The sequence below is a fragment of the Echeneis naucrates genome, chromosome 18, assembly GCF_900963305.1.
Source record: "Echeneis naucrates chromosome 18, fEcheNa1.1, whole genome shotgun sequence".
NCBI lineage: Eukaryota > Metazoa > Chordata > Actinopteri > Carangiformes > Echeneidae > Echeneis > Echeneis naucrates.
Genome location: NC_042528.1, coordinates 12,269,293 through 12,284,113, shown reverse-complemented (window position 1 = coordinate 12,284,113; position 14,821 = coordinate 12,269,293). Strand labels below are relative to the sequence as shown.

The 14,821-nt window shown below is 39.6% G+C and overlaps 1 protein-coding gene across 4 annotated transcripts in view; it reads right to left on the bottom strand.

Annotated features, from left to right (window-relative positions):
* The window catches only part of sorcs2 (sortilin-related VPS10 domain containing receptor 2), a 292,041-nt gene that overhangs the window by 28,625 nt on the left and 248,595 nt on the right, over positions 1 to 14,821 (bottom strand). For all 4 annotated transcript variants that reach the window (XM_029526352.1, XM_029526354.1, XM_029526353.1 and 1 more), the window contains exons 8-10: positions 9,087 to 9,176; positions 4,040 to 4,219; positions 23 to 169 (exon numbers count right to left, since the gene is read on the bottom strand). In XM_029526352.1, coding sequence (XP_029382212.1) covers positions 23 to 169; positions 4,040 to 4,219; positions 9,087 to 9,176 — 417 coding nt within the window. The remainder of the gene's footprint in view (positions 1 to 22; positions 170 to 4,039; positions 4,220 to 9,086; positions 9,177 to 14,821) is intronic.

Below are 14,821 nucleotides of genomic sequence, written 5' to 3'. Positions count from 1 at the left end.
GCTTCAGTGGGTCAGCACTTACTGCTTTGCAGCTAATCGGTTTGCCATTCATGTCGGTGGTAGGCGGATTCAAGGGGTCCCAGTCTCGACCTTTGTTATAGGTGATGAGTGTCGTCACTTTGCCATCAATCTTCTGATTGGCCAGGAAGACACCTTTGATTCCACGTACCTGTGGAAGGAAGTGGATTAACAACTGCCAGAGTTAACCGTACAAAACATTATCTCACTAGCTTTTGTCAAGAAGAGAAGAACAGTTACCACATAACATGTAATGGCTGTGTGTATGTGGGGAGGCAAATACAACTGGCAAAGGTTATTTGCCTTGCTTCTTGAGGTAACCTATTGCTTACTGCTCATACAACACAAGTGTGATCCAGTGTGTAAGATTAAACAAATCAGACCAACTTTTTTACTCCTCTTCTGTCAGTATCAGAGAATTGATTGATATTTCCTGTTGCAAATGTAATGTAATACAAATAATTATGATGATTCAATAAATTGGATAAAAAGTTTGTCTAATCAAAACTCTCATGTTGTTAAATCCATCAATGGTCTGAGCATAAAAACAGTTCAAGGCAGGACTCCAGGCAGTTAACAGATATTTCCGAAGGTTGGGGCATAGCTGATGGCTGTTTGTATAACTGTGGCATCACAAAGGCTCAGCTTGTGAATATAGGTTGATTGTAGTTCTCTATGGACTGACATCTAATAATAATAATTATGATGATGATGATAATAATAACAACAAAAACATGAATTATAATATTATATTATTATAATAATAATATTGATAATGACATCAACATTTCTCCCCAGGGATTAATACAGTATCTCTGATTCTGATACCGATTATAATAATGTAGCGCCGAGACCTGCTTTAATCAAAATAAAATGACCCCTTCTTGATTTCTTTGCCTTTCACTCTGTCACATTAAAGGACATATGGTCACAACTTGTCCCTGCTGAGTTACAGTTTTAAATAACAGCCGGAGGTGTTTTGTTGAACATGAAGATGCGCATGAAACATGAAAATAGTGCAGATTTTCTGCAAAGTGATGCTTTCAAACAAAGTATTTTCTGTCTCAAAGAAACCTTTTTCATATTGGAGCTGCTATTATCCTTAGCCTCCCCACCCAAGCAGGAGCTGTGTCTTCAAATCTAGATTTAGCTAAGAATCGATGTGGAGAAGCTGGGTCTTCACTGAATCCAAACATAAAACTGACAGTCACCAGACAGTCATCAGAACAGAAGAAAACGCACCCTTTTCATTTTCAGCAGTGGTTGAAACCTGATTACCCATGGAGCATTACATTACAGAAAGGTGTTGACACCAAGTGTGTGGGGTTGCAAAAGTTGCATTCACTGAAATGCATACTGGAACATGAAACATGAAAACATGAAACATTAAACAGAGAGATGGTATTGAAGTCAACACAGACAGCCATTTAAACAGAGCCAGGCAGCATGTCAGACATGTCTCCATCCTCAGACTCCCCAAGCTCCATTTGCTATCTATTATACAGCACTGGTGTTTATGGATAGCTATTTAAATCAAAGTCTGCGTGTACTCTCTCTGGATTTATAACTCCTCTCCTTTCTGTCTCTACTTTGTGTTCAGTGGTTTATCTTTTCTCTTCACTCCCTGCTCACTTTGGCCCAAGCCTTTATCCTTCCCCGACATGCTGGTTGTTTTTCTATCTTCATCCACAGCATGCAGTCAGAGTGCAGCCCCGAGTGATGTAAGAGGAAGAGGAAATGTGCTCTGTGGTCAGGGCCTGTTCTGTAAGGTCCGTCCCCTTTCCTCTTCTTCTACTCGTTTGATCTTCCCTGTGGCAGCTTATCTAGAGCCAGTGTGTTTGTTCAGGAATCTGATTAGGATGGTTCCCAGAGGTAGAGGTAAGCATGACATTTCCGAATATGAGGAGAGAGGGACTTGCTGCAGGGTATTACATACATAATGCTATCTAGTTTGGATATGCCCCTGGATTTTCCATACAGGATCAAGGACCCCCTTATGTAACCCTGATACAAATTACACATACTATCAACCAACTATGTAGTGCCATTATTACGACAATGTTTGGATGGCCAAAGATAAAGTAGCCTGTCCGCTGATCAGTATAAAACATTCCATTCATATCAGTAAGCACACTAGCAAGAAACATTTTCAAACGTAAACAAAAAAAAAAAGAAACCAAAACCATGACCTAATGAACTTTTTTTTCAACATATATTACTTTATACCTAGTTATGATATTATTATTATTACAGTGTCTCACAACTTCCTTAATTTTGATGCAGTTTCACAAAAAAAATTATCCTTAACATCTTCATCCTTTTTGCTCCTCATGGTGCTGCATTCTCTGGTGTGCAGACAACAATGAAGGAGAGAATTCTTTGTGTGTGTATATGTATATGTATGAGGTCATTATTCAAGTTCATTCATTCAAAGCAAAAAAGAAGCATGAAGATCCTCCCCTGTTTGCGTTGTGGTGTCTATGCTGTCAGTGGAAGGGTGGGGGACAAGCACATTTGTTCTAATTTTGAGAGATCTCCTGTGAGCCCTCCTCAAAAGCAAGCATATTAAAAAATCCAGAAGGTTCCACAGAAGGAGCTCACATTTAACCAATTAATTACACTGGCAGAAGATGAATGTAATTGAGAACTAAGTTCATTCACTGTACAGTGTATATACATAGTAGTTTGATACACTGTGTGTATGGAGGACCAAAAGGACAAAGGACACTTAAATGTGTCATTCATTACAATAGGAAATAAATCCATTTCATTTAATGTAAATATATATAATTATTTCGCTATTTAATTAATTATTTCATGGTCCTGTTGCAGTGTTTCATGAATTAATTTTATCTCATCCATCTCACTTATCTCACCCAAACTCACCCATCAAAGTCAGTGGGTGGTGTTAACGCAAATCGAGTCTAATCGATTGCTTTAGAATGAAGCCTTTCCCTTGAAGCCCTTGAAGTCTTTCAATGCATTGCAGCTACACCTAGTCTAACATTTTTAAGAATATGACCACGATGTATAATGTTCGTCCTACCTGGGATTATTTCTCTATAACAATTGGCTCATTCTATATTATACACTGTGGCCGTATTATTACCTGGAACACGCACACCTCTTGCATTCAGATGACCACGCATTAGCTTGTAGCCAGTGTTAGAATGTCATTTGTGGACATCAGCTTACAACACGAACCAACTCCTCATCACTGACAGCTGAATACAGGTCTGTCTTTCTGCACAAAAAAAAAACCTCAAACATTAACGAGTAATGTTATACTAGGCGTAATATCTGGACAAGACCAGCAATTCATAAGCTGAAAACTCATAAATTTTGTGAAAATACCTCAGACCGCTTTATTGCATGCGCCTCCTGACAGTCGTCATTGACACTCCGAACAAGCTGGTTTACCAGGAAGAAGTCGGCGCTCCAAAACTGCAGTTGGTATGTTAAATGCCAAACATCCTGGTCCTTCTGTGTGTTGTTGTGTCTGAGCCCTGGTGCCAGCGAATCGGTGGAGTACTTTCTTTAAATTTGTGGTCAATATCTTGGTCGGAAAGTGCAGAAATAATGCCAACAACGTCAATAAATTCCTCTGCTTTACACACTACATGCTCTGGATCAGCAGGTCCCACTTCCACATACTCTGCAAGATCTAAAATGTCTCTCACCAACTCCACAGAAAGTTGAAGCACATCCTCTGTAGCTGCCAAATTTTGAAAGATTCAAGGCTTTGCTTCAATCCAAAGCAATTGACTAGACTCGATTTGCGTTAGCCCCACCCATTGACTTTGACGGGTGAGTTTGACAGATAAAATTAATTCATGACGCACTGAAACAAGACCATGAAATAATATCATAAATAGTGAAATAATTAGATATATTTTTACATTAAATGCACTGGTAATGAATTAATGAAACATTTGTAAAATGTATTTATGTATTTCATTCTGTCCTTTTTGGTCCTCCATATATGTAAGGTTGATAGTTCAACGTCTCAATCCTATCTCACCTCCAGGATGTCAATGAGGACATTCTCCTCGGGCTGCTTGGTGCTGCGAACATTTTCCAGGACAATGGAGTAGTAGACCCCCTGGGGGTCTGACTGGTAAAGGTTGTATGTATCTGATTGGTACCACTCCTGAAGGGCAAGGAAGACCTGGTTCTCATCTGTACTCACTATCTGAACATCCTGTGGGCACAGATGGAGGGAGAAACAGAGTTAGACAGGAAAAATCTAAAATTAACAAGACATTATTATTAAAAGTATTAATACATATCTCTAAAATTAATAAAAGTTCTTATCTGGGGCACGAACAGAAAAAGGCAATGTGGTCTCTTGGAACCACAGACTGCCATTATAAGTCAAGGTCAAGGTTTGTTAATTAAACTAATGCTGAAGAGCCTTCAGCTTTCATTCTGTCTTTTTACCATCGGGGGCGACTTCACTGGTTTCAAAAAGTAGTCAGATTGTATTTATGCAATGTATTTATGCATTGGGGTGTGGCTAGTGTGTGATTGACATGGCAGAGTAGAGAGCAGCTCTCAGTTGAATTATATTCATGCAGGATTATTTTGAAGATCAGTTATGACAAATGCCATAATACATCAACATTGTCAGATTTTATTTCAACATATGGACATATGGAAAGTCTGGCTCAAAGACAAAAAAAAGAAAAACTTCTGGTTGTCAGTTAATATTGAACAGATGAGCCAGGCTTGGGCATACGTTGGGGCTGAAGTTTCATTTAGCTATCTGGGTCACTTTTGTCATTTCTCATATTCCTGATGGAAGCTTATACAGCTACAGAGCCCACTTCCCAAGCTTGTCACAAATAGATCTTACTCCATCTTTACCCAGACTTGGCCAGAATGGTGTGAGGAACACCTTCTCCTTTAATTAAAAAAGATGGACAACATGTGATGCCAGATTTCCCCTGGCAGTCATCTGTGCTATAACAGCCTCTTCAGTGTGCTTGCCCTCTCTCAGCAGTATTGAGCTCATTTCCTTTCACACTCAACAGATCCCATTAATCATATTAAAATCCTCAACATGCCCCTTGGACATTTTTCACAGTGAATTCTATGATACTGTGATACAGTTGGCCCACACATTTGACTTTTCAGAAGTTGACTGGCTTGTGGTTACATTGAGCTTCCTAAAGATTAATCCTCTTCGTAATTACTGTATAACCTTAAAATCAAAATGTCCTTATTTTCTAAAATGGCATTGCAAAGTGCTAATAATTCAGGTGTCAAGAGCCTTAAACTGATTGGGAACATTTTTATGAACTGATGAAGCTAAACATCTTTGATGCCAATTATAATTTTTTCGAGTTTGGTAGATTCTGCAAACACAGAGCTCAAACTGACCCTCTCAACCTTACAGTGATGCAGCTTGACAGCTGAAAACTTCTGAATTACATTGGGCAGGAAAGGTGTGTTAACCTTTTGGAAAAATGTGGACCTGTGCACAGAGGCTTATAAAATGTGTTAAAGCTAATTTCTCAAATGAGTAGAATTGTTTGTGTTTTTAATGAACACCCCAACGGAAGTGATATCTTGACTGTCCTTTGGCACCAATAACCTGTAACCTCCTCCTCACCTCGCTGATCTGGCCTGCACAACATTCTGGGGGAAGATAGGAAGTTTCCTACTAAACTCCCTGTGGTCACAAATATGCTTTCAGTGTCTGTTATGATTAGGGCTCTGCTGGATTAAGTTCTGAGGCTCTTCAGGTTTTCTGTATTTGAAGACAATGTGTAACAGATTAATTTTAATCCTTCAGTTAAGGGTGTTTTAGATTAGTCACCTACCTTCTACTGAATGACAATATCCTAAAAAGACATTGATGAAAGCAAAGCTAAGTCCCAAATCATGGTGCTGGACAATTCAACTTCAGTTTAAAATCTTCAAAATTCAGCAAGGCATTGTTTGGAGCACAGCGGCTCCCTCTGTGGCATCCATGACAAGACACCCTGTTACTCTTGCTATATTACTCTTGCTCTGCTATATTACTCTTACTCTTGCTATACAAAAGCAAACTTGCTTTTGTTATAGCTGCAGCGATACAAAACCACATCACATCAGATGACCAGATTAATTCTATATAAGCACACTATCATACCTTGGTGGTAGAAGTCCTCCATATAATCACATGTTGAGTTGATATGTGCTGTCAGATTGTTACAAACAGATGAGCATTAACTTGGAAACGCTTTTTTGCTAGTTGGTATCTTCTTAGGGACAGCACTCCAGCTAGAAGGCAAGGGGGTTCCTTTATTTTGTGAACTCCTCACTACATTATTATGACATCCCTTCGTGTTTCTGATTTCAGGAGGAGATTTGACTGGTAGGAAGTGTGATTGAAAAGAAGTCACAAGAACTGTTGACTGGCGGCATTGTTAATTCTAATACACTTTTGATTTATTATTTATGATTTATAAAGTGTGAACATTCAAATTAATTATCTGATTCTAAACCATATATTAAACCTTTGTAAGGATATCCTTATGTAAAGTGACACCAAAGTTTCTCTTTCTTTCAAGAACCACTGCTGCATTGCCCTTGAGCATCCTATCTGACCAAATGTTGGTTTAACAGAAAGGTGATTGCATCCTGAGAAACAATATGAAAGGATAGAAACAAAGCAAAAAGGGATAGTTATTACATGTGATTTCACAGCCCAGTAAACTGTACCCATGTTTGTACCTGTAAGTGTGCATGTGGTTAATCCATAACTTAGGTTGGGTCTTTCAGGACTGAGCCAAGCTGCTTTCTCTGATGGTTTCTGCATTTTTCATCCCTCAACCTTTCAATTATTCACAGTGGAAAAAACATGGAAACCCTCCCCTCTCTCTCTCATCCTCACACTTTCTCTTCAACACCCTGCTTTCTGTTTCTAACCCCATCTCTTAGATTCCTCCTCCCCTCCTCCCCCTAAAAGCTGAAAAGTGTGACCTATCTGCTCACCCATGTAAGAGGACACATGTAGACAGAGAAGGAGACCAGAGAGAGAGCAAGTAGGGCATCCTTTTAATAAGCACCCACACCTTCATAAACAAGCTGATTTATCCAGCACTTTACTGCCACACATAATCAATTGATCCCCATCAACTGTAATTGTTCAAAGCAGAACGTGTGTGTGTGAGCATTTATCGGTGTGTTTGTGTGCGAATTCAGTCCCTTTCACCTTCACTGAATACTGAGCTGAGGCAGCCAAACAATCGAGGCAGAAGATCTAAGTGGTGGTCTGGAGTCAAGATACAATTCCCATCAGCGTGTGCGTATGTGTGTGTGAAGATCCTATACACTTGGTACACTCCTTTGACTGCTGTGTCAGTGGCAGTGATTGTCTTAAAAGTTTTCTTTATTTAGTTTAAAGCAGAAAAATACACTAGACATCTCTGTGGACTCAGCACCGTTCAATCTCTCTCAGTGACAAACAGCCCAGTGCCAGACACTGACAGGAGACGTTGCCAGCGTGTAGCTGAGCCTGTCAGTGACACCGGATACCACTGAATCAATGTGCAGTTGTGAATATTTAATGCACATCAACATGTAGCAGGCCAGGCATTAATTGGAGCACAGATGCTGTATGGACATCTAACATGAAATGGAAAATGATACAATCAATATTTTGGCAGTGTTCATCAGCTTCAAGTCAAGATCTTATCAGCTTTCATCTTAACACAACACCCAGGTGAAAGTTTTACCTATTCTCTTGCTGTTCTCCTGTTAAATTGGAAACATCACAGCAACACCTTCTTCTGAGAGCAAAGTAAAGCTTGAGGATAACTTTAAAAACACACAATGACTGTATCCCTCTGTCTGTGCGTGTGCTCTGATGATGCTGTGCCTTACAGCTGTGTGTCTACTAAGATTGAACGGAAAGAAAAACTAAAGACGGGGTCAACCAGCTTTTAGAAGCTCTCAAAACTAACTAGCCATTTTGTATGAATCCTCACACTGAGCAGAAATGTCTAAATATGAATAAATAAATAAATAAAACAATAATAATAACAATAAAAAAAAAAATCAAATGTCCGCGAACATTATCTGCATTACCTGAAGTATTTGAAGGGTGTTTATAAAAGCCGGGCAGAAAAGGCCTACAGATTATAACTAGATTATTTAAATTTTTCTGTTATTTTGTTTTTTATTTTCTTGCTACAAATAGGTTTGACTTGCTATCCTAAATCCTTTACTCTCAACTCAGAAAACTTGAATCCTTGTATCGGCAACTGCACACATTTTGCCACTTCCAAAACTATAAGACGGAGAGTGGATGAACACTGGAAATGTTCTGATCCCTTTCAGAGAAAATAGACAGCTTAAACAGACTGGCCACCTGCTGTTAGACTAACTGCCACACGGAGCTTCAGCACAAGGGAGTTGGCTGCAGCCACGAAACAGGTTTATCAAAACACAATCACCATTTGAAGCGTCTCACATGAAGGCTTTGACAATTATTGGAGCACCAGACACAACAGATCCATTACAGTATATCCAGTCAGAATGGCGACCCTTCCTTCCCTGGTTGTATATGTGTGTGCCCTGCTTGGGATGCTCGGGATAAAGCAGCATGCAGCAACAAAACCAAAATAGGGTCTGGGCTTTGCATCCTTTTAGCTGAGTTTAGAAGATTAGAAGATTATTTGTTCACTGAATCCTCTTTTTACAGCCAGTATGAATAAAAGGAACTCTGACAGTGCACAGTAACTCTTCTCTCAGTTTTGATATCCAATACAAATTATAGGTTCAAGTTTTTAAATGATTCTTTTAATACAACAACAACCCGTTTTTTTGTTTTTTTTCTAGTAACACCTGTTTGTGTGCTTTTGGATGTCAAATGAGGAACTGAACTAGGTGGTGTTTTCTTCTTGAAACAAGAAACACATTCATGTTTTCAATGTTTTGGGGAATACACCTATCATTGTTTTAAAACCCCAAACAGTTTAGTTTGTCAACCAAGTGTGTCGCTTTTAGCTTAATGTATTTTACATGTTCTTTATTTGGAAGAAGTAGAGTGATTTGCAAAAACAAGAGTCAAACTTTACCTTTGGGAGGGCATATTTGGGAAACTTCATTTGGACAAACTCGTTGCGTCGATAGGACACGTAGTGCTTGGTACGATTCCCTGTGGTGACCTGGCATAAAGACAGAAAATAAACCTCAGATCATATCTGCATAAATCTGCATGAAGACCCCAAACGTCCCTAAGTCGCAAAACGGAGCTTTTAGAGTATCAACCAAGGCCAAAATAAAAAAACAAAACACCTTTTACACTTGGAGTCTATTTCAAGCTTTATATATAGTGTGAAGGTAAGAGAGATAAGCTATGAGAGATCTGTTTTCATCAGTTCACATGTGGTCAGCTATTAACGCACAGTGGTTAATAGCTGACTCTTCCTTCTCTACTTCTATGTGTATGTGCTGTTAAATGCAGGTGATGACAGTCGACTTACAGTTGTGAGTCCTCAGTCTGAACAGAAAATAAAAAAAAATCTGAAAATTTTATAAGCCAGTTTATCAGCACTAATACAACAGGGTATACCTGCTAATGATGGTGAAAGGAGGATATAAAATGTATTTGTGGTTTTAAGAAGAATGGAGTCATACAGATATTTAGTAGCGAGACCATCTCAGCTGCATGAATCTGCATAAATCTGCATGAGGACCCCAAATGTCCCCAAGTCCCAATAAGTCTTTGTCTTTTAGTAGTTTGGTTGGTGTTCTGTGTTCTGGGGACTCTTCAAAATCACAACTTGAAAATTTCAGTTATGAAAATAAAGGTAGAATTCACAGATGGGTGTGGTCAAACTCGAGACCTTAGCGCAGGATGGAACATGTTGACAGGTGTGGACGTGCCACAAGACAGTCTTAAGTTTTTCTTAGTTTGCAGACAGAGGAGAAAATTCTTGTGACAGGATGAGCCAGTCAACACATCAATCACTGTGCAATCATTGGAGGAAGGAGCAGAGTTCACCATCTGTTTTTGGTGCCTCACATTGTGCTGGAAGTTAAATGCAATGAAACCTCCCCCCTGCACAGACCTTGGCATGCGGCGCACATAACTGTGGCCTGTGGCTAAAGGGCTGAATAATGCTGGGCCCCCTGCTGAGGTAGCTGATCAGCGTGCTTAAGAGATGTTCAGCCGGAATACCTAAACAGCTCAGGCTACATTTTAGTAGAGGAGGTTGGGAGGAAGAAGATGACAATGACTGACAGAGACTTAAATGGGAGCTGATTGAATCACATCCTGAGTGAATACTTTGTATTCAGTGCTTGCTTTTTATTATGTGACTACTGTGGATTGCACATCACTGCACAGTGATGAAAAAGTGATTTATTGTATTTATTTATTCATTTTTTGAGTCGTAAAAACTTTTGGCTTGTCTGAGCTAAATGCAACCCCCTTTCCCTCCCTCCTGATGCCTCACCTTCTTTCTATCAGGTTTGGCCCTTCTTGGTTTCAGGCTCATGTGTAATGATATTCGATGGATCTAATTTATCAATGAAAATTGATTTAAGTCTGATTTAAGTTTGGCACCCTGTATATTAGATTGGGCTGTAACTGAATGCATTCTGAGATAAAACTAGAAAAAGGTTTATTGTGTTCTCATTAAAATCACATCTCTGCCTCCCCTCAGTCACTTATTCATAACCTCATAAACAGAACACTGAAGCTGCACAGCTCTGTCCACAGCTTTGTGATTGTTTTCTATATATATATATATATATATATATATATATATATATATATACTGTATATATATATATTTTTTTTTTTTAAACAATCCTGCTCTTGCTCCTTGGACTTCTCACTGCACTTAAACTACCTCTTTTGAGGTCATGAAGTCGATACTAGCAGCGAGTGTCAGTAGAAAAGCCCATCCACATTATGGGCATGAACATCTGGTCAGTCTGATCTGGTCAGAGTCTGGAGGGAAGCTGACTCTTTGTTAATCATTTCATTCATTGATGGTCCATGTAATGAATATTGACAAAATATGACCACAATAAGAACATATGATTTGGTTGTTATGTTTGTCACGTCTAGAGCTCTTTGTGTCATGAGCAGGAAATAATCAAATTCTTCAGATTTCTGATAAAACAACCTTAATCATACCTAAATCATAAAAAACAGGCATCACCACCACTTCCTTCACTATTCAGATATGATCAACTACAGCACAGATGAAACAGTACACATTTTCTTTTTTATGCAATAAGAGGAAATTGCTGAGAAATTCCCACAAGAAGCAAGAAACTGTCCAGCTGGTTGGGGGGTTATGGGTAGGGGTGGAGGATGAGGTAGGGGGAAGGGTTAGGCATTAGAAAGGAGAGAGGATGTGTGAGAGAAGAGAGAGAGGAGGGAGAGAGATGTTTTTATGTGGTGCAAAATCCTCTAGTGAAGACCAGGACTGTGCAGGAGAGAGGCCCACATACAGCCCAGCAGTCTGAGGTCAGTAGAAAAGCAGCCTTCAGGCTTGTCTGTGCTCATATCAACCCGCCCCCACCTGATTTTTCATTTGCTTGGATTTTCAGACCATTTCAGAATGAGGCCTTCCGTTTTGGCATCTCCTCCCAGGCTTCTTCTTTGGTCTTGAATGGGTCTATTCTGAGCGGATCTTTTAATTGAGCTTCTTGCAGAGTGATGGTCTTTCTCTGAAGTTCTACCTTCATATCACAGGCCTCTCCTCTTAGCTCTGGCTGTTGCAGGTCTTTCTGCTGGGCTTGGCCCCTGTGAGTTCTGTACCAGTGGTATTTTGATGGGTCCTTCTTCTCCTTGGCAGGAGTTATCAGGCTCCTGGGCTGCTGCAGCAGCTGTGCTTGCAGCTTCTGCAGATAGAGGCTGATCTTTTCCACTTCCTCAGTCTGAGCAGATGGGGTCTTGTCACTAGTGCAGGGGTCAAGCTGGATGGCATTTTTCCACAGAGAAATTTGTTCCTGTTGTAGTTTCCCACTGAGGTCCAAGTTGTGGTTTCTGTTTGTAGAGGCAGTGAAACTACTGACTGAAGAAAATGCTCACCTCTCTTAGAACTACAAAGTTCCATAGCTTTGATTTTAGAATACCAGGTCACATTGTGTTGTCACAACATTCTCTTCTGATTTTCTCCCTAACTTGTTTTCAGAGTTGTACATTGAAGATTACGATGCTACATTCACCACACTGAAATGGTTTCTGGTAGTCAAGGTCACACATATAACGTGTAAGTGTACAGTGTCAAATGTAAAATATGGACTAAAGACAAAAAAAAAAACTAAAGGTGAAAAAAAATGTTCTTTGATTTTCTGCTTTCAAGTTTTTCTTAGATCTGAGATATGTCTGTATCTCAATGTAGTAACTTTATACTCTCAGTTCAGAGTATAAAGAGTAAAATTCATTCTTCGCATTGTCCTGAACAATAATTATTTTCCTCTTGTGTGTTATCTGAGCAGCGGGGTTTATCAGTGTAACAGGCAAAAAGCTGCAGTCCCAGTTATGCCTGTAAACACACCACTTCAAATAGATGCACTGACGGATGCAACACAATATGTGAAATTGCTGAATGAAAGTAAATAATATGAGAGCTGGGGGTGTTGCCTTAAGAAACCTACAGAAAATTTTATGGTTTAGCTCAATAGTATTAATTTAAATTAAAGTATAATACAACTTTTTGAAGACATAACTAAAATTGATTCTGACCTATCTGTCATATGTTCAATTCCTCACAAAGCTTTATTTTTTTTATGTTGTGCTGAGAACCTGCAAAAATGTTTAGTCCTGCAGATTTTCACTGCGAAAGTGAAGGCTTTATCAGCTATTTTGAGATTTCATCTTCCTTTGTGTGTTGTAAAACCCTCAATTTCAAGGAGCAGGCTGGCTTTTTGAAAAGCAGAAATAAATGTGTGAACTGGCACAAATTTATCTCCATAAGCAACAAAATGCACCCTCAAGCCTTCTCTCTCTGAATACGTAAACAACAAACTGAACTGAGCTTTCATATTTTGTGTTTAAAGTTATATTCAACTTTTTCACATTTATATTGTCTTGCCAAATGTTTCAACAACTCAGATCTATTAATGGTCCATTTCATTTGCTCACATGTCAATGAAATCACATCCCATATGCCCAAAATTCACTTCTGCCCACTTGATCAATTTCAACCACATACTCACATACATACTAAGTGAGACATTTTACTCATCAGATGTCTGGATCTTAAGTTATCAGAGTAAAAAGCTAAAAATCCATGACAATCACTGGTTTTCAAGGCATTTTTACTGCTCTTAATCCACCAATCCTTTGGATCATAAATTGTCTGAGAAACAATTCAAACAGAGTTTAGCAGCAGTCCCAGGTCATAACCCATCCTTGATGTTGTATGTTCATTAAATTAGATAGCATTACATATGGCAGGTGCTTTTCCCAGTGACTTAGAGACGTCACTAAGCTTCAGTGATAATGTCAAGGGTGAGAAGAGGTAAGGGAGTACACAGAAAATGAGGCTGAGTCTCAAGACATTATTAAAGATAGGTAGCGATTATCCACTCTGTTAGCCTTTGGGAGCTTGCTTGAGCACAGTCAAGGCCAGAAAAGGGGCTGGAGAGAGTAAAAGTGTAAGACTTCATGGTCGATTTCAAGTAAACAGGTGCAGAGCCAGAAAATCTGGATAGATGTGGCAGAATTCAGCTCGAAGACTGAATGAGGGAGGTGGTACCGACCAGGTGACAAAGAAGAAAGAGATGTAAAGAGAGGTGTACTGTTAACCAGAAGATGCTACTTACAGCTGAGAGGTTCAGCTCATGGTCACTACCTTTTCAATGAAGGGGCATAGATACCTCCTGGGATGGTTTGTGGGGGCAGTTGAGGAATGACTAAGGTGTTGATGGTGGAAAATAACTGCAGAGTCTCCCTGCTAGTGCAAATCCTACCTTTGTAAAAAAAAAAAAAGAAAGGTGGATGGGATGAAAAGAAGGGTTGGAGTGACTGACAGCGGGTTAGGGTTAGGTCAACAGTGTAACCAGCACCGCACCATTTTTGAAATTGGTACACAACTTTATGGCCATTGTTGGCACAAGATGGAGGATGGAGTTATGAGGTCAGAGTTGTGCAAATAGTCTGTGAGATCACTGGGGGAATGAAGAGAAAGTGCTAATAGAAGGTGCAGCTGAGGAGAGCAGTGAGGAAATGTGGGTGGGAGAAATGTTGAAACCAGAGCATGGAGTTCAGATCAGCTGCGCGGATGAAAAAGTGGTCTGAGTATGACTAAGTATGACTGTGGCCACATTTGGGTGAGAACGAGGTCAAGTACTCCACCATCTTTCTGCATGGTGGTGGGCTACAGATACGTTTCAAGTCAAAGAAGTGCATCCGGGATGGAAAAGTTGCATAACAGTGTGTCTCGTACCACATAGTCAACAACCAGATGATCTTGTGGATGAGATGGATATTTTTGGAATAATTTGGCTCCAGGTAAAAAAAAAAGGCTGACACTGAAGGAATCCAAACTGACAGAAGACAGCAACTCCCCGATCCCACAAACTCATACTGACAAGAAAATATCACACATGAAGTTTCTAAATTTAGAAGTTGTGGATTATAAAACTGCCAAAGAGGAGGAGATTATGCGTCCGACCTCTGGAGTCTGTGAGAGATGTCCAGCTTTCTGAAGTATGTGGCTCATATGGGTTTACTTTTGACACATGCATAATTGCACTATGCGATCAGATAAGTGCTGTAGAAGTCAACTGTTGCCCTTGGGGGTCCTCTATGACTGTTTTAACTTCACTGCAGTAGAGAGCTGAG